We start from the raw sequence: 18,405 nt of genomic DNA on the forward strand, positions 1-18,405 counted from the left end.
TAACAGTTATAAAGGAATATTTACAGCCACATCCCCTAACTCAGTACATTTCTAACAGAGCAATGTGTGAGCAAAGTCTCAATGATATCCCAAATACAATGGGTGGGACAGCACACTCACACACAGACAGAAAGCTGCAGAGTCTCTACCAATGTGATGTGGGGCCGGGATGTTCTTGGCAGACAAAGCAATGTTGGAGATCAGCTTTGCTGACAGTTTGGTTATCAGGGAGCGGTCCTTGGATCATTTTCCTGCATCTATGTTCTAGGAATTACCTGGGGACCTGTGGTTCTTGGGTGATGTGTTCTAATTTATATCGTTTAAAGCTAGGGGAAACTGGCGCCCCGAGCGTTTTCCTGCAAAGCGTCTGGTTTTCAGCCTCAAGGGGCCAAGAATAAGCAGGAAACACCTTAATTTCTCAGTTTGGGGGGGGACCGCAGCGCCCCCTGGTGGCCATCGGCGGTGAAGCCCTGCAGACGTTCTAGGGACGGGGGAGCAGGGACCCCGCCCCCAGCGCAGATGGAAGAGGGGGTGGAGGTCTGAGACTGCGTTCACAGGGCCTGGTGCCCCCCTCCCCAGCCTGCAGGGCCCTGTTTCCCATGTCAGCTCCAAGCAGAGGTCTTTTGCTCACAGGCCATCCACAGCCACCCTCTCTGGAAGCAGCATCCACTTTTCTTCGGATGTAACTTTTAAGGGTCTAAGCCCCACCACCCTTATGCATCAGGTGCACGGTGATTGGCTGAGGAAGGGGCACATGACTCAAATCTGTCCAATGAGAGCCAGGCCTGGGACTTCTTAATGTTGGAGCTCCTGGGAAAGAAACATTACCCTCGAAACACTGGGCTGCTGAGCTATCCTGTGGGGTATAAGCCTGGGGCTTCAGGAGGATGGAGGGGGTCCATGTCTGTCTCTTGGAAATGAAACTTGGCACTGAGTAAAGCAGATTTGAGAGAGGATTTTCCTGATGAAAAATATTTCAGCAGTTGGATCCAGCTGTACCTGAAGCCAGTAGGTTAAAGTATACCAAAAAAAAACAAACCTTTTCCCTCAAGCCAGGGGAATTGGGGGATCAATCTCCCTGCCTGACATGTGCCAAGCCCTAATTTCTCCACCCAGTCCCCCCCTCAAAGTCTCCATTGCTGCTTACATTTGCAAACTCAGAGGCCGTAGTAATCAAAACCATCTTTATTATTTAAAGAGCATCCTGCAGCCAGAGGCACCTAGACAGGGTCCCCAGATGGCAGAACAATATTTACACGTGGGTCAGGGGGTGAGGTTCAGGTGGTCCCAGGGCTGAGTGGGCCCGCCACTGTGGATGAGAGGGCCCCGGAGGCGGGCATCCTTGGACCTGTGGGCTGGGCCCGAGAAGAACAATGTTCCATGCGAGGCCCAGCGTGCACCCCACCATGTGGGGCCGGAGCCGCCTGTGTCTCTGGGGCCCAGGAGGCGTTAGCAGTGAGGAGAAGCCATAGGTCAGAGCTGGGTCACCATGCCGCTGGCTTCGGAGTGAGTCTGGGGAAAGACAACTGGGGGCTTCTGAGGTCTGAGAGGCTTCCCCCAAAGTCCCACAGCTGCCCCCGTCCTGTCCCCAAAAGCCCTTCGAAATCCATGTGTCCCCTGGGGTGCCTGCTTCTACAGCTGAGGATGGGTCTTCTGGAAATCTTTCTTTCCCCCATTAGCATCCCAAATTATTTCTACCCTCTAGCTTCCGTGTGGGCCCAACTTTCACCTTTATGGCCTGGAAGATCCACTCCCGGAAGTCACTGACTTTCGTGTAGACGCCTGGCTTCTGGGCCAGGGCACAGCCGGTGCCCCAGCTCACAATGCCGCACAGCCGCCAACGTGGCGCCCGAGAGATGCCGTCCTCGCACACGAATGGGCCACCGCTGTCGCCCTGGAGGGGGGCGGGGGCTGGCTGCAGGCTGAGATGCCTGGCCGGGAGGCCCTCTCGGATGCTGTGGGCTGGGAGCTGGAGGACCTGACCACCCACTGCTCTGTGTCCCCTCCCCCGGAGAGGAAGGGGCCAGGGGCTGCCCCCCCACTCTGTCCCTCACCTGGCAGGCATCAATGCCGCCCTCACGATAGCCGGCACAGAACATCTTGGGCTTGATCTGGTTTCCGTAGAAGTCAGGGCCGTTGCAGACATCATTGCTGATTATGGGGACTCGGGCCTCCTGGAGAATCCCGGCCTGTTGGCCTGGGGGTGTGCGGACAAGGCTGGCCAGAGCTGGGGAGCACGTCCAACACCCACTTCCCTCCTGGTGCCCATCCCTGGCCTCTCCGGGTCCCCACATCTCAGGGCCCAAGGGTGACCCCAGCAAGCAGACTGCCCTTCCCCAGCCCCATTCAGAGTCTCCCTTATGGGGGCTTCACAGACAGAGAGCAGGGACGCACCATAGTACTGCGTGTTGCCCCAGCCCGTCACGGTGCAGATCTTGCCTTCCACCAGGGCCTGGCCAGCAGCCGGGAGGCACACAGGTTGGATGAATTCTGGGGAGAGACCACACTGGTCCAGCCCCTGCTGGCCCACCCCACCAGGTACAGACTTTTCTGGCTGCCTTCACTCGCCCCCCACCAGCCTAGAGGGGCCCCCACCAGCCTAGAGGGTGCCCTAGTGAGAAGGAGAAAGAGGCATCCTCTCCTGAGACACTTGACTTCCACCTGGCAGAAAAATCATCATAATAAATACACAGGTGTATGCCGTCCACGATGAGAGCAGTGCCCCTGGGATGAAGCATCCTTGTGCAGTGCACAACCCACACAGGTGGTCCTGGCAGCCCTGACTGCCGCCTGCCAGTGACTTCACCTGCCTGAGCAGCAGTGCTCTCAGCTGTAAAATGGAAGTAATAATCGTATTCCCCAGAGGTTGCAGTGAGGAGTTGGTGAAGTAGGGGCGCTGAGCAAACAGGCTCACTCATGTCACTAATAGTGGTAATAAAAAATTAAAATAGCAATAACTGCCTGCATTGACCGAGTGGTCACTCTGCACCCATACTTCACGTCGTCTCAGCCACCCTGGGAAGTCATTTAACAGACCAGGGAAACCGAGGTACAGAGAATTGAAGCCGTGTGCCCAAGGTCACACAGCTGGCAACTATCAGAACTTGCCCCAAAGCCCGCTCTCATCCCCTTGGCCGTGTGTCTCCAACCCAAGCTCTTCCCACCCCAGGCACCTGTGTCCCCCAGGGGCGCTTCACTTACTTTAATATTTTTAACCCCTCACTCTTTTCCCTAAAGGGGAAGACTTTGTTCCGTTTTAAAATAAATGTGTATCACTGTCTTCATTGGAAAGCCAGCATCGTGGATCATTAAAAAGAAAACAACCATAAAAATAAATATAACGGAAACCACAAAATGGTTTGGGATTCCCTGGCAGCACAGCCCGGGGTCTACAAGCACAGTCGGAGGCAGTCAGCCTGGGCTCACGTCTTTGCCTCTTGCCCGAGGTGGGAACTCGGTGCAGCATTTCACTGGCCCGTGTGAATGCCCGATTTCCCCACGTGGTAAAACAGGATAAGAGAAACCCCCACCCCACCCCACTGCAGGGCTGCTGTGAGATCTACACGGGTTCATCACGAGACCCCATGTGACTGTCAACTCTCATTATTATTACATCTCCGATTATTTTTTGATATTGTTTCGTCATTCGTAGTATCATACTGTTCCTGATGAAGGCTGGTCATCAGCATCACTGGTGTTACTTGATTATTTTTATCGTCATCCTCATCACCATTATGTTATTATTATCACACTGTGGCCTGCTGAAGGCTGGCGCCCAGGGCTTGCTCTTGATCCAAAAGGGAGCGGAGCTCACCTCGGGGAGCATTAAAGACACATCGGTACCAAGTGAGTCTCTCACGGAGACCAAGGAAACACTCCAAACTTTCCCTCTAATTGATTCCTTCACATATATTTTTTAAATTTTTAAATAAAATTAAAATTTTCAACGTTTTTTTGGTTAACCGTTTGAGATGTAATTCACATACCATACAATTCGCCCATAAAAGTAGACGGCCATTACCACAATCAATTTTAGAACCCTTTTGTCATTCCCCAAAAGGAAACCATTAGCTACCTTCCCAATGTCTCCATCCTCCCTACCCCCTCCCCAACCCACCCAAAGCCCTAGGCAACCACTAATCTACCTTCTCTACTTGTCTATTTCTTGTCTATTCCGGACATTTTAAATAAAAGGAATCAGCCGATATGCGGCCTTTTGTGTGTGGCTTCTTCAGCACAATGTTTTTTAAAGTTCACCCATATTGTAGCCTGTATCAGAACTTCACTCCTTTTTATGGCCAAGTAATATCCTATTATATGGATAGACCATACTGTGTTGATACTTTCATCTGTTGATGGCCACTTGGGTTGTCTCTGTGTTTGGGTTATTATGAATAATGCTGCTACGACATTGGTGTACACGGTTTTGGTGGACTTGTGCTTCATTTCTCTTGGATATATACCTAGGAGTGGCCTGGCTGGGCCAAATGGTAACGCTATGCTTAATATTTTTTGAGGAACTTCCACACTATTTTCCAAAGTGGCTGCACCAGTCATTCATATTTAATGTCCAGTTTGTGCCCCCTCAAGACCAATCACCAATCACCAGGGGCGCCGGGATCTGATCTGGGGAATATCCTACATCCCTGGGCTCCTAGTCTGTCCTCCGTGGCCGCTGGGGTCCCCAGGCCCAGGCTCAGCCCCGACTTACCCGTGAGGGGCAGAGGGCTGGAGAGATGGACCAGGGCAATGTCGTTGCTGTTTTCCTCGCTGTTGGGGTCGCGGAAGGGGAGATAGCCCCCGTGGTAGACCACAGCCTGCACCCCCAGCTGCAGGCCGTGCGGTGAGGCCTGGGCCACCGCCCCGGCGAACACCCGCCATCGGGACAGGACGCGGTTCCGCCTGCCGGGGGACGGGGGGGAAGGGTGGCAGCCCGCCTGGTGCAGCCTCCCCCTCTCACGGCCCCACTCCCTATCCGCCCCCATCTCAGCACCGTGGGGGACGCTCACTCGGGGAAGCAGTGGGCGGCCGTCAGCACCCAGTCTCCGGAGAGCAGGGAGCCCCCGCAGAGGTGCGCCCCATCGTAGCGCAGGCTGACTTGCCACGGCCACCTGCCCAGGCTGGTGTCCCGGCCCCCCACGATGCGGTCGACGGGCAGCTTCCTGCGGCCACAGTCTGCAGGGGGGGCAGTCAGGGGCGGGGAGAAGATGGCCACCCAGGCCCCGGGGGTCCGGGTCTGACCCTGCCCTAGGGGTCTCAGGGGACTCAGCCATGACCTGGGGGTTCCAAAGGGACACAGCCACGACCTGGGGGTTCTGAGGGGACTCGGCCCAGACCTGGGGGTCTCAGGGGACTCAGCCACGACCTGGGGGTCTGAGGGGACATGGTCATGACCTGGGGGTCTGAGGGGACATGGCCATGACCTGGGGGTCCGAGGGGACATGGCCATGACCTGGGGGTCTGAGGGGACATGGCCATGACCTGGGGGTTCCAAAGGGACTTGGCCCTGACCTGGGGGTCCGAGGGGACACAGCCATGACCTTGGGGTTCTGAGGGGACACAGCTCTGACCTGGGGGTCCGAGGGGACACAGCCATGACCTTGGGGTTCTGAGGGGACACAGCTCTGACCTGGGGGTCTGAGGGAACACAGCCACGACCTTGGGGTTCTGAGGGGACTCAGTCCTGACCTGGGGATCTGAGGGACACAGCCACGACCTTGGGGTTTAGAGGGGACACAGCTCTGACCTGGGGGTTCCAAGGGGACTCAGCCCTGACCTGGGGGTCCAAGGGGACTCAGCCCTGACCTGGGGGTTCTGAGGGGACATGGCCCCATCCTTAGGGAAGCTAAGAGGCCATGGCCCTGCCCTGAGGCGCTACAGTGAAGGGTACTCAGTCACGGGGCCTTACCTTGGCAGATTGTACTCAGGAAACGGCCCCTGGGACAGTCACTGTGAGAGAGACAGGGATGGAGATACAGAGAAACAACAAATAGAGGCCGATTAAGGCAGATGAAAGGGACATGAGGAACAGTGGGGGTGCCTTGGGGACTGTGGGCATCTGGGATACATGTCCCAACCTGCCCACTGCCCTCCTCACCACACGGAGATGACCTCGAGCAGCCTCTGGGCATGGGGCAGCCTTCCCTCGTCCACACAGAAGAAGCCCGAGGTGCCGTTGGCGCCCACCGTCCGCACGTCCAGCTCCGCGTGGACCAGTGCCCTGGGCAGAGCAGGGGTCAGGCCGGCTCCTCCCGCCCCTCCCAGCTCCCACCCCTCCCGGGGATGTCCCGGTACCTGAGGAAACCCATCTCCTCGCAGCTGAGCCCAGCCACCCTGGCGTTGGAGCGGGAGGAGCACAGCAGCCGCCATGTCCCTTCGGTCTCATCAAACACCGTGAGCCGTGCGTCCGCCGGGCTGACCTGCACTGCAGGACGACAGGGCCGGGCGGCCTGGGTCACCCCAGCTGGCTCCTGACCCGCTCTCCAGCCGTGTGGATTGGCAGGGCCAATCAGCGTGTTCCACTCCCAACCCAACCCCTTGCTTCTGGAAGGGTGCAGGACTCCAGTCGGACCAAATGAGTGACCAACTGCTCTGGGACCTCGGCTCTGGGACCTCGGCTCTGGGGACCAGGGAAACCTCTTTGCACTGAAATTCCTAAGCTGGTTGTTGGTGAGACATCACTTTGGAACTTTGCTTGGACATTTTGGAAGACGGAAACTGTTTCAGCTGAGTTGCCAAGAGAATGGGAGGCTGGATCTGCCCATGGAGGGAAAAAGAAGCCAACGTGGAGCAAAGCTGAGAGACAAGTTTCTGAGACTATCTTTAAAGATCCTTGATGCAGCCAGACCTGAAATACCCCAGAATCATTGGTTGTGTGCTAATTTCCCCTTCTGTTGTGCCAGTTTCTTTTTTTCCTTTTGTCTTTTGCAGCCTGAAGATCCTTGATGAATTCTCCAGATTCCCAAAATGTTTAAGTACATATCCCCTAGTGTTAAAAATTAAAAAGGAAAAGAATAACTGTGTCTCTCCCGCAGGACTTGTCTGGGCCTTGAATATACTAAAGTGCCTGACAACTCTCCAAGCAGAGGTTGTGTTGCTCGTTTATTCACTCAACAAACATTAACTGAACACATACTCCATGCTGGCGACACAGAGATGACTGAGACGGCCCTGGGCTCTCCCCTCACCAAGCCAGAGTTGGTTGGGGGAGAAACAGATAATGATTTAAGAAAAAAAAAATCAGTCAACCAAACCCTCATTACAAACTGTGACAAGAGCTCCCAGGAAGCCTGGAGAGAGCTTCTGAGTGACGGCACAAGCCCGGGGCTGCTGAGGGGGCAGTTTGTGCTGAGAATTGATGCTCTGCCTTCACCCTGCATGTAGTCAGGGGGGTTCTATGAACAGCCACGTCAGGGCCCCACCCTTGGGTGTAGTCATTTGTGTTCACCAAACATTTAGTACCTGCCAGACCCTATTTTAGACTATGAACAAATCACCCCAGCAATGAACAAATCAGACAAAAAGCCCCTGCCCATAGGGAGCTCAAAGCCCAGGAGGAGAGGTGAATCCTGAATAAGACAAATAAGTGATGCATCCCAAGATAATAAGGGGTCGTGGAAGAGGGAAGGGTGTGTTGGTGTGAGGGTGAGGTTGCAACTTGAAGTGGATGGGAGGGTAAGCGCCAATGAGTGTGGAGAGGAGCAGAGACCTGCAGAGGGGGAGGGAAAGAGAGGCATGCAGATGTGCAAGGAAAAGCAAACCAGCAGAGGGAACAGCAGGAGGCTGGGGCAGAGCGAGTGAGGGCAAGATGAGGTGGGAGACACAACCGATCAGAGTGAGGGGCAGCTGGGGAAGGCTTCGAGTTGAGGGCCCTGATCTGACCCAGGGGTTCCCAGGCTCCCTCTGGCTGCTGTGATGGTCCCGGTGGGGGAGTCTGGAGGCTGGACCAGGGTGGGGCAGGGAAGGGGAGACAAGTTTAGGTCCTGGATTGAGTTCACTAGTAGAGCCCACAGGGTCTGGTCTGCTGGATGACTGGATGCAGATAAGAGAGAAAGAGGGGGGATCAAGGACGACCCCAAGGTGTTTGGCCTGACTCCTTGGAAGGATGGAGCTGACACAGAGATGGGAAAGTGGGGAGAAGCTCATGCAAGGCAAGATCAGGCCCCTTGGTCTTGGAAGCACATTCTGGAAAAGCAAATCTGGTGCAAACTCGCTTTCGCATCCTCTTAGGAGGAACCCAGCCTGGTCAGGTTCCTGGACAAGGGGAGGCAGACTTCTGGGGAGAACCCTGCCCCACTGAGGTCCCACGGGGCACCTGTGCTAGGCTACCTGCCCTCCCTGCCCCACCATCAACCAAGCCCTCCCCCTGAAAGTCTACAAAGACCACCCAATTTTCCAGATGGAAAGGCTAAAGCTCAGAGAGGTTGTGTGACCTGCCTAACATCATCCAGCAAGACAGGCAGAGAGGACTTGGCTTCAGGCCTGAGTGACTCCAAATCCCAAGCTTCTACCGTTGCCCTAGGCGGCCTCACAAATGACTTCCTCCGGAGGGTTAAACAACACCCAGGAATAACACCGGCTGCATTGACTGGGAGAGGTCAGGGGCTGGCCCCCGGCCATGGGTCATATCCTGGTGGTTCTTTGAATCCTACCACCCTGGGAGATAAGAGACCATTTCTATTCCTGTCTTACAGACGGGGAAACTGATGCTGAGAGAGGAGGGATTACTTGCCCAGGGGCACAGAGCCGAGAACTGGCAGAGCCGGGATTTGCACCCAAGCCCGCTGACCCGCATAATCCCCGTGCCCCTGTGGGCCTCACCGGGGTCATTGCTTGTGCCCACCCTGAATGCACTCATCCTCGACAGGGCTAAGAGGGGCCCAGACGGGCGATCCTGGTTATGGCCTCCTGCTCCAGATTAGGGGCAGGGGCCACCTGGCATCTCTGCAGAGTGGTGCCCACTGACCCCTCCATTCCAATCCGAGACCTGCTGATTGGGAACACCATCGGTGGGGAGGGGGGATTCTCCAAGGTGACCTCTAACTATTTCAGAAGTAGGACTGACAAAAAGTGTGTCCTTTTTGTCATATATCACTTTATGGGTGTGTGTTGAGGGAGGGGGGCAGGGAAGGGGCATATCAAATGCCCCCTCCAACTGGTTTTTAAGGCCACATTCTCTGCCACTCTTTCTCACTTTGAAATTCTTTATTCTTGCTTTTATTATTTTAAGCAACACAAAAAGCGTGTTCTGGGTCACCCAGTATGCCTACCAAATTATGTGATATATTTAGAGGTGTGACAATCCCAGAGAGGCGAGGGGGGATCGTTTTGGAGTTGCTTTTGTTTGTTTTGTAATTTCCAAACTTTTCTGAAAACCCCAAGTGCAATGGAAGGGCAACGGCGCTGGCCTTGGCCGGAGAGGGTCTGAGTTGCCGCCTCGTGGCTCCCCAGCTGGAGGCCCCAGGACCAGCGGGTTCAGTTCGGTGACTCATTCTTGGGTGTGTTCATTAAGAAACGATTTTCTGAGCACCCACTGTGCGCCGGATCCCACGTGGGGCAGGAATTCATCGGGTGGGAGTGAGTAACTGCGAGTGGGCGAGGGGCTTTCCCAAGGACAGCCAGGGGCTGTGGGAGCCTGGGGTAGGGGGTCCAGGCAGGCGTTTCTTGGGCAAATGAAGGCCTGATAGGTGAGAGACAAAGGCCAATGTTTCTTGAGTTGAAGAGCCAAGAGCGGCACGGATAACGATCGCCTCTCATTCTCGCTTGATTATTCTTACCTCCATCTTACAGATGAGGAACTGAGGCCAGGAGAGGCCCCATAGCTCAGAAGTGACAGTGCAGGAGCGAACCCGTCTCCAGGTGGAAGCTGGGAAGAAGCAGGTGAGCAAGGGCTTGGGAGCCCAGAGGAACGGGGCATCGGGGGGAGTGAGTGCCAGCCCAGAGGCCTGGAGAGCTCTGGAAGCCGGTGTGAGGTGGGTGAAGAGGTCCTCAATGAATGGGCTTTCGGTACTGGGTGAGGGGCCAAGATGTTTTCCCAATGGCAAAGGGGAGTCATTAGGGGCTTTCAGCAGGAGTGTAATCTCTCTGCAATGCCACCTAGTTGCTGACAGGTCCCCGGCACCAGTTCATTTTGCTGGGCCTCAGTTTCCCCCATCTGCAAAATGGGGTGATGGCAAGAGCCTCAACCTCACAGGGCTGTGGTATAAAGCCTGTAGCTGGGGCCTGGATTTGAATCCCAGCCCTGACACTTACTAATTCCACAACCTGGGGTAAGACACCGGGCTGTTCTGTGCCTCAGTTTCCCCATATAAAATGGACTGTTGTGAGGATTTAACACCGGGATACCTGTGAAGCTCGGAAGCCTTGCTTGGCACACACAAATGTACTCTAAGCACCGGCCACGACAATTACACTGACGCTAGCTCTCCTGTCTGAATTTTCATTTCTTCTCGTAATAAAGGCTCAATCCTTCATGGAATTAGACGAGGCAAACGGGTGTGAAAAATGTTTCCCACCCCCCAGTTTCCTCTGTCTTCCTCCTGCCCCGAGCCACAGAATGGCAGCTTGGAGTTGGCATTTGGGAAGTCACTCATTCATTCCACCATTTGTTTCTGCATCTGTTCATTCCCAGTGCTTGCAGACATACCCGTACCAGGCAACCATCAGATCCATTCCTCTACAGTCTACCAGCTGTGTGTCCTCTCTGTGCCGCACTTTCCAATGCCATAAAACGAGGACAATAATAGCCCCTACCTCCTAGAAGAGCTAGAAGAGTTCACTGAATTCAGACAGGGCTTCTCAAACACGTTCTGAACATGACCCAGTAAGAAACAGTTTTACACCATCATCTAGCCCATATGAGCTCTGCCATCTTGGGCATTGCTTCGAGCCTCAGTTTCCTCATCTGTAAAATGGGGGAGAATAACATACCCTCACAGGGCTTTGGTGGCAATACGAGATTGCCTGTATATGAATACATAAAATGTAAAGATTAACAGAACTCTTTCTTACTGAGAGAGATGCACTCTGATATTTTCTAATCTCTTCTATTTCATACCTTTACAAATGTTGTTTGCAACTCACCGATTAAATTTCAAGATGCACTAATGGGTAACACTTTGGGGTTTGCAATATCCTGGGTTAAGACATGGGACGTGCCAAGAAGGGTGCCTGGTCCACAGGAGGCCCTCAGTGCACGTGTACGATTATTAGTCACATTTATGCATTCATGCTTCCTTCTATAAACCGTTTAACTGAGCTCCTCCCTGGTACCGATTTCCCCCAGAGCCCCCCCAGAAGAGGGCCTGGGCTCCCCATACCCAGGAGTCACCAGCCGGCTCTACTCACCTGGATACAGCAGCTCTTGGTCTCTCCTGAGTAGAACGGTCACTGCAGAGAAGGCAGAGGTGAGATCGGGCGGGCTGAGGGCCGCAGGGGGCAGGGGAGGGGACAGGCACAGGGGCCACGCTCACCGATGGCCCAGGATGCCGCCCCGATGCCTGCCAGGAGCAGCAGGGTCCCCACAGTGAGAGCTGCCACCTTGGGTCTGGAGCAGCAAGGCACAGGCCGGCCACCTGCAACGGACACCGTGCTGGGGTCACTGCCAGGCCCATCCTCTCGCGGCAGGCTCTGGGCACTTGGCCAGCCCCACCCCGCCCACAGGGCAAACTTCTCACGGCTGAGCTGCCATGCCCTGGGCCCAGCTGCCCGGGGCCAAGCAGTTGGCAGGGGCGTCTCTCTCCTACCACGCAGACAGCCAGGTGCCCGGCTCCTCAAGGGTGGCCCAGCTGGGAAGGAAGTATGGCTGGAGCAGCTGCCACCCTCCTGCCCCTGCCCCCACTCCTGGCACTTTGGGAATTTTTCCTCCCCAGTGACACAGCACTTTTTTGGTGTTTCACACTCCCTCATCACTTTGTGCTGTCTTTTCTTAGACCTCTCACTTCTGTTAACTTTCCCAGGGGTTCTTGGAGCCTCCTGGGGACTGTGACCCTTAACCTTTGCCCTCTTGGGGGCTTCTCTTCCCTGCTGTTTGGCATTTGCCCACTGCCTTGTTTCTTTCTGCTGTTCTAGACCCTCTTACTGCAGTCCCCTCCCTTGCCCTCCAAGGGCAGCTCCAAGATCAAACTTGTCCCTGGAGGTTGAGAACCCAAGTTTGGACGTTTGCCAGCTTTGCTATAAAATATTGGCCTTACCCTTTCCCAGCTGGGACCTTGGGAAGGTGGCTTCCCCTCTTTAAGCCTCAGCTTTCTTATCTGTTAAATAGGTATCCTTCTAGCACCCACCTTTAAAGATAATACTTTAAAGCACTATCAAACAATAATAATAGCCAAATTCTTACCAGATGCTTATTTTGTGCTAGGCACTGCTCCAAGTGCATTAAATCAGTCTCAAGACCCCATTATGATTCCCAGTTTTCCAATGGGGAAAACTGAGGCTCAGAGAGGTGGAGTCACGTCCCCCTGGTAGCCCAGCCAGGAAAGGGCAGAGCTGAGTCCCGAACCCTGGGCACATTTGGTGCTGGGACCTCTGCACTGTGGCGCCTGGCGTATACAGTAAGTGCTCAATAAACGCTTCATAAATCATCAGAGCTGTGTGGCAGCTCCCTTCGCCTCTCTGAGCCTCAGTTTTTTCATAGGAAGAATGGAGCTTTATTTGCCCGTCATCCTATCGAGCATCCGATGCACCTGGAACCATTCTAGATTCTGGGGAGACGCCCAAAAACAAGACAGATGAGATTCTGCCTTTCCTGGGGCTCATGCTTTCAGGTGCTTAGGCAGGAGAAGGGGTGCAGTGCATGAACAAGTAAATAAGTAAATGAGCCTGATAATTTCCACATTGTGACAAAGGCTATGAAGAAAATAATGCAGGTGAGAGGGCAGCAGGTGGGGCTTCGGTGGGGGTTAGTGGGGGCCTCTCCGAAGAAGTGGCTTTTGATCTGAGACCTGAAGGCTCAGGTGCTGGCCATGCAAAGACCTCCAGGAAGAGCGTTCTGGGCAGAGGGGACAGCACAGGCCAAGGCCTTGAGGCAAGAACAAGTGGGATGAGTTAGACAGCTGCAGAGGCCGCTGGGGTGGCCGGAACGGCGTGAGCTTGAGGAAGGGGAAACCAAGGCTGGGGCCAGCTAGGGAGGCACACGGTCCAGGAAGAAGAGGGATTTTATTTTCCATGCAATGGATGCCCTGCGGATTAAATGCCATCCCCTTCACCAGGGATTGTGGGAGGACCAAAGAGAAACCGCCCTGGGCCTCTGCAGGGCTCACCTGGGGCTGCAGGAGCTCCCAGCTCTCCCAAGTGACGGTCCACAGTCATGTGGCTAGAACAGGCTGGGGAGTGGTCCAGGACCTTCCTGGGATCACCAGTGTCTGGTGTCTTAAGAATCTGAGCACTCAGTGGCTCCTGCTGAGTCATGGGAAGGCAATGCCATCCCTCCAAAGAGGACCCAGTGGGCCAGTCCAGCCCCTGCTGGTTGGCTCCTGCCTGCCTTTGGGGTTAGGGGCTCTCAGGCCTGCCCCCCGACTCTGCCCCCAACTATTCTCCTAGCTCCAGCTGAGGGCCTTGGCTCCCAGAGGCCATCAGGCCGGCCGTGGCTCCTTTGTTCTCAGATGTGCCCGCTGGGGCTTTGGGTTACTCAGGCCCTAGGCTGGGGGCCACTCCGCGTCTCCTAGGGTGACAGGAAGACCCTCCTTCCATGCTCTCTAGTATTGGGATACTTCGGGCAAACAGGTGCTTCTGGTGGATCTGAAGGCCTCCTTCCCCTGGGGTCCCCAGAATGAGATGCGTCCTCACTGCAGATCTTCACTGGCATGGGACGTGTCCTCGTTCTGTGTGAGGGGCAGCAGCCTTGCCCCATGATTCCTTGGAGGCAACAGGGCCTTTTTCCCCAGGTAGGCCAGGCCCCCCTGCCCCATTTCCCCCGAGGCTTCTGCTCTCTGCTTCTCCAGGCATCTTCTCACGGACATCCATCCCCACCATTCAGCTGCAAAGGCCCTCCCACAAGCCTCAGTTTCTCCCTCCGGTCGCGCCCTCCACAGGGAAGCCAGGGGCACCTTCCTCAAGCCCAAATCCAACCCTGTCCCTTCTCTGCCTAGAACCCTCTGTGACTCCCCAGTGACCCTGGGACAGAGCCCGAGGCCCTCAGCCCGGAGTTTCCAGCCCCTCAAGGATAAAAGCATAATGTGCATAGATTTACGAGTTGAACATATGCTTGCCCCAATTCACAGCCATACAGGTCATTATCAGACACCAGATAGGGCATCCAAAAGCATCCAGAACTACAGAACATCTAAAAATATAAGCAAGAAAAGAAAAACAAAGAGTAACCCCAGCACCATCTTGTGGAGAGATGCAGCACTGCCAAGCCATCTGCCGTCCTCACCAAAAGTACTCCCAGCAGACCCTGGTCCAGCCGGCACACCTCATCTCCCTCCCAGCTCCATTTCCAACTCTGCCTCCAGAAGCACCCACAACTCTCAAGGTGTCGCTGCACGTCTGGCAGTTTGTCATCCCGCAGCTTTTAGCCACACTCTTCCCTCTTCCTGACGCACTCGACCTACTGCCTACTCATCCCTTGCGTGTCAACTCAGATATCACCTCCTCCAGTTTCAAGTCCCGAGGTAGCACCAAGACCCTGGGCTTGGTGTACTTCCGTGCAGTGACAATAACACAAACACCACAAGCAGCGACAGTGGCTCCCAGAATCGCCCATCGACTCACAGTCCTGTCCTGTGGTCTCCTGGAACCTCACAGCTGTCCATGTCAAGGGGTCCCATTTATCACCCCCAGGTTACAGGTGAGGAAAAGAGGCCCAAAGAGGCACTGCAACCTGCTCCACATCACCCAGCAGGTAAGTAAGTGCAGCATGAGAATCTTTCAGCATCTGTGTCCAGGTGTGACAACCCTTGATCCCCAGTCAGCCCCGACAGAGGAACTCCCTTCAGGAACCAGGCCCGAGCCGCCTGGGACTGCACTGGAGCCCTTCTTGCATCCAGACCCATCTCTGTCCATCTCCCTGGGTGCTTTCTGCGTTTCTTGGTTCCTTCACCCACAGGCCCTAGCCCTGGTGGCTCACTTCGGTCAGTTCCAGGAGGGAGGTCATTCCAAAGACGTGAATCTCTGTCATCCACCTGCCTGGCCTTTTCCTGAGCAACGGGGAGCCTGGGACTGCTCTGGGCTGAAACTGTGCAGCTAGGGGTCTGAGTCACTAACCGTGCCAAGACCCAAAGAGGCCAGCAATGTGTAATTTCAGGCAACACTCAGCATTTCCTGCGTATTACCACACTTAAAATTCAAACCGCTCCGTGAGGTAGGCTCTAATATTATCCCCATTTTACAGATGAGGAAACCGAGGCCCAGAGACGGGAAGCTGCTTGCCCATGGCCACACAGTTGGAAAGCAGTACCTCCTGGGACTGAATCCCGCTAGCCTTGTTCCAGGAAAAGGAAGTCTGCTCCAGTGGGGGAAGCAGGTAGATCAGGCCACCCTTAAACTGGGCTGTCCAGCAGGTACTCAAGGTGGAGAGGAAGCCAGGCCGTCCAGGGCTGCTGGGAGCCCCCCTGTGCCAGCCATTCTAGCGGGCATCTTCTCCGCCATCTTTCCCCTCTCCATCCGTCCGGACTGAGTCCAAAGTCCTCCCATTGCTCTTTTGCCCACAGAGCCAGGGGGTGGAGGAGCATCTGGATGCAGCTCCTGGGTCCCCGGGACTCTTGAGTCTGCCAGCTGCTGTCAGGATGGCCCCAGTTGATCACGTGCCTCTTATGTGTTGAGCTCCATGCTGGTGCCTTGTGTGTGTTTCATGCTCCCAACAGCTTCACGGAGATGGTATTAGGATCCAGGCTTAACCCGGGAGGAAACTGAAGCCCAGAGACATGATGTCTCTTGCTCAAGGTCACACAGCAAAAAAGCGGCAGAAGCAGATTCGATATGCATGCCCGTGGGGTCGGCTCCAGAGTCTGTGTTCTCAACCATGATAGCTGCAGTCCCCCCAGTAGCCCCAAGTGGAAGACAGCTCCAAGATTGGCTGAGAAATCCCTGGGGAGTGAGGGGAAACTGAGGCACGGAGCCAGGAAGGTCATATGGGGTAGCAGGCAGGCAGGTGGTGGCATAGCTGCACGGAAAGTTTGGTTAATTGTTAATCAGGTGGAAGAGGCCTCAGAAGGGGGTGGGGATGGGCCCGGAGGGGTACCCAGAGAGAGGGGTCTCTGAGGGGGTGCAGGGTTGAGACGAGGGCACAGGGGGGGAATGCCAAGCAGAGCCGAAGTGGGGCTCAGGGAAAGGGGCACTCACCCTCCTTCTCCGCCATGTCACGGCCTCTTGTTAATGATTCCCCGGCTGACCTCCTGGGCAGGGGCGGGAACTGTGGGGAGATAGACGGGGAGGCAGGGCCTGGGGGGCCCAGCCCAGTACGGCGCCCCCAGTCCCAGGCACCCATCCAGGTGGGCTAATGGGACGGGGCCCTGGCCAGAGCACGCCGTGAGCAGGGACGCAGATGGGGCTGGGTTCAAGGATGGGGTCAGTGTCCGGCCAGCAGCAGGGGGATGCCTGGATTCGCTGGGCTGGGGGTCCAGGACTCCTGGGTCTGAGAATGGAGAAAAGTGGGGGCCTAACTTCTGAGGCCGAGGGAGGAGAGGATGGCATGCCTGGCTCCTGGGGGAGACGTTGGCGAGCCCCCCCTCGGAGTCCCCGGGAGCCTCTCTCTTGGGTGGCGGGGGAGGGGACCCATGTCCTGCAGATAGAAACTCTGGTTCTGGGGCCCTGGTCCTTACCCTGGGGTCCGGCAGGTGGGGCCGGGGTAGGGTCAGTCTCCCGGCCGGGGCAGGAGCATGGTGGCTCCGCAGCGGCGGGCGGCCTGGGAGGCAGGGGTGGCGTGGGGCCTGCTAGGCCTGGCGGCCTCACCTGAGGAGGAGGGGGCTGGGCCGGAGGCGGGGAAGGGGCGGGGAGGGGCCGGACAATGGGATTGGCAGCACGGAGGCCACCTGGCCGGTGGGGCAGGGCTGGCAGGGGTTGGACTAGGTGGACCCAGCCACCCACCTCCGGACCCCTGGGGCCCAGGTGTGTCCATACGAGGGTTGCTGGGACCAGGAACAGGCTTGGCCGGCCCGGAATTTAGGGAGATGGAGCAGGCTGGGGGGTGCTTAGAAGGCCTGAAGGATGTGGGGAGCGGATTGGGGAGAATCAGAGGGACGGCCCTTGCTGCCCTAAACCAATTCCTGCCCCTGCCACTTCCCTTACTCCTGCCCACCCCCTACCCTGCCCCTGCCCGATCCAGCAGCCCCCACCCAGCTCCAGGCCCAACGTTGCTGTTTCCTGCACCCCCTGCCCACCCTGCATCCCTTCCCCTCTTCTGCCCCAGCCCCTACCCTTCCCATGCCCCCAGCCCAGCCCCAGGCCCAATACCTGCCCACATTGCCCTGTTCATCCCCCCCACCCCACCCCAGCTGCTTTCCCACAAGTCACGGGGGCTGGTTTGCTTTGGCAGCCTTTCTGCTGCCTGCAGCAATGACCTCTGGAGCCGGAAAGTCCTAGAAGGGGGGATGGGGGATTGGCCTGGAAAAAGCAGCACTGAGTGCTGAGGCCCCGGCCAAGTGGCCGGAAGTGTCCAGAGACAGATACACACTGTCCCGCCAGCAGACTAGAGTGACCCACGTCAGACCAGGGCCAAATAAACACCCAGATGCACACAAGTCACCGCCAGATACCTGCCCGTGGTCAGCCATGCGCTTGCACACAGTCAGACCACAGCTGCTCCCCGAGATAGACTGTCTGTGCCCATTCACACCTGCTGCTCACCCCACAATGGCCCCTGCGCCTGGTCGGACCCACTCTTACCCCACAGTGCTCCCAGTGCACAGCCGGGCCGTGTGCTCAGCCCAGAGCCTCCCCCCTGGGTTGCCCGCGGCCTCCTGCAGGTGGGCCTCTGGGTGAGCCCCAACCTGTCTCCTCTCTCTCCATTCAGCTCTCCTCCCTCCCTGTCTTTGTCTCGCTCTCTCCCTCCCTGTCCCTGGTCTTTCCTTCCCTGACTCTCCAGTGCCCTCTCTTTCTCTTCTCTCTCTTTCCCCCACTCTCCACTCCTAGAGTGACCCACATTGCTAGGAACAGAGCAAACCCCACAAAACACCTGCACCCAGCAGTGGCTCTGCCCCTCCTTGGCCCCGGCGCTCCCCACCCCCTGGTCACCCAGGCATCCTGCTGAGGTAGTGAGCTTCCAGCCCCAACACTAGTCAAGTGCCGAGTGGCCCCGCCATGTGCCATGCACGGGCGGGAGCTGGGCCCGAGGAGCTGCACCCCACTTCCATCTCTCTGTGTCCCGCAGAGGCTGCTGGCGGCAAGGAGGGAGGGCCCCTGGGGAAACTGAGGCTCTTGGGTTGGGGCGGGGAGGCGGGGGTGACTGGGCTCACAAGAGACTTTGAA

General features: G+C 56.4%; 1 protein-coding gene across 3 annotated transcripts; it reads right to left on the reverse strand.

Annotated features, from left to right (window-relative positions):
• Positions 1–1,167: 1,167 nt before the first annotated feature.
• On the reverse strand, positions 1,168–16,907 carry HPN (hepsin). Of its 3 annotated transcripts, none has more exons than XM_037820057.1 (13): positions 16,761–16,907; positions 16,282–16,351; positions 11,472–11,573; positions 11,347–11,388; positions 6,295–6,424; positions 6,098–6,220; positions 5,909–5,949; positions 5,010–5,175; positions 4,712–4,902; positions 2,395–2,490; positions 2,055–2,197; positions 1,730–1,894; positions 1,168–1,526 (listed from the first exon to the last, which is right to left on the reverse strand). In XM_037820057.1, the coding sequence occupies exons 2-13, from the start codon at positions 16,295–16,297 to the stop codon at positions 1,485–1,487; spliced, it is 1,257 nt and encodes a 418-aa protein (XP_037675985.1). In that variant the 5' UTR covers positions 16,298–16,351; positions 16,761–16,907; the 3' UTR covers positions 1,168–1,484. The 3 variants fall into 3 exon arrangements, with proteins under 3 accessions (XP_037675985.1, XP_037675983.1, XP_037675984.1); XM_037820055.1 differs by having other exon boundaries at positions 16,282–16,573; positions 16,761–16,896; XM_037820056.1 differs by having other exon boundaries at positions 1,168–1,512; positions 16,282–16,573; positions 16,761–16,894.
• Between the last annotated feature and the right edge of the window lie 1,498 nt (positions 16,908–18,405).

Source organism: Choloepus didactylus, chromosome 27 (assembly GCF_015220235.1).
Source record: "Choloepus didactylus isolate mChoDid1 chromosome 27, mChoDid1.pri, whole genome shotgun sequence".
In the NCBI taxonomy this organism is placed as follows: domain Eukaryota; kingdom Metazoa; phylum Chordata; class Mammalia; order Pilosa; family Megalonychidae; genus Choloepus; species Choloepus didactylus.

What these genes read in the sequence shown, in the direction of transcription:
- HPN (XM_037820055.1), bottom strand. Translation starts at nt 16,426, where the DNA reads ATGGGTGCCTGGGACTGGGGGCGCCGTACTGGGCTGGGCCCCCCAGGC. An exon ending in CTCGAGGTCATCTCCGTGTG is followed by an intron (nt 5,950 to 6,097) that starts GTGAGGAGGGCA and finishes TCTCTCTCACAG; the next exon opens with TGACTGTCCCAGGGGCCGTT. An exon ending in GGGCAACACGCAGTACTATG is followed by an intron (nt 2,198 to 2,394) that starts GTGCGTCCCTGC and finishes GCACACCCCCAG; the next exon opens with GCCAACAGGCCGGGATTCTC.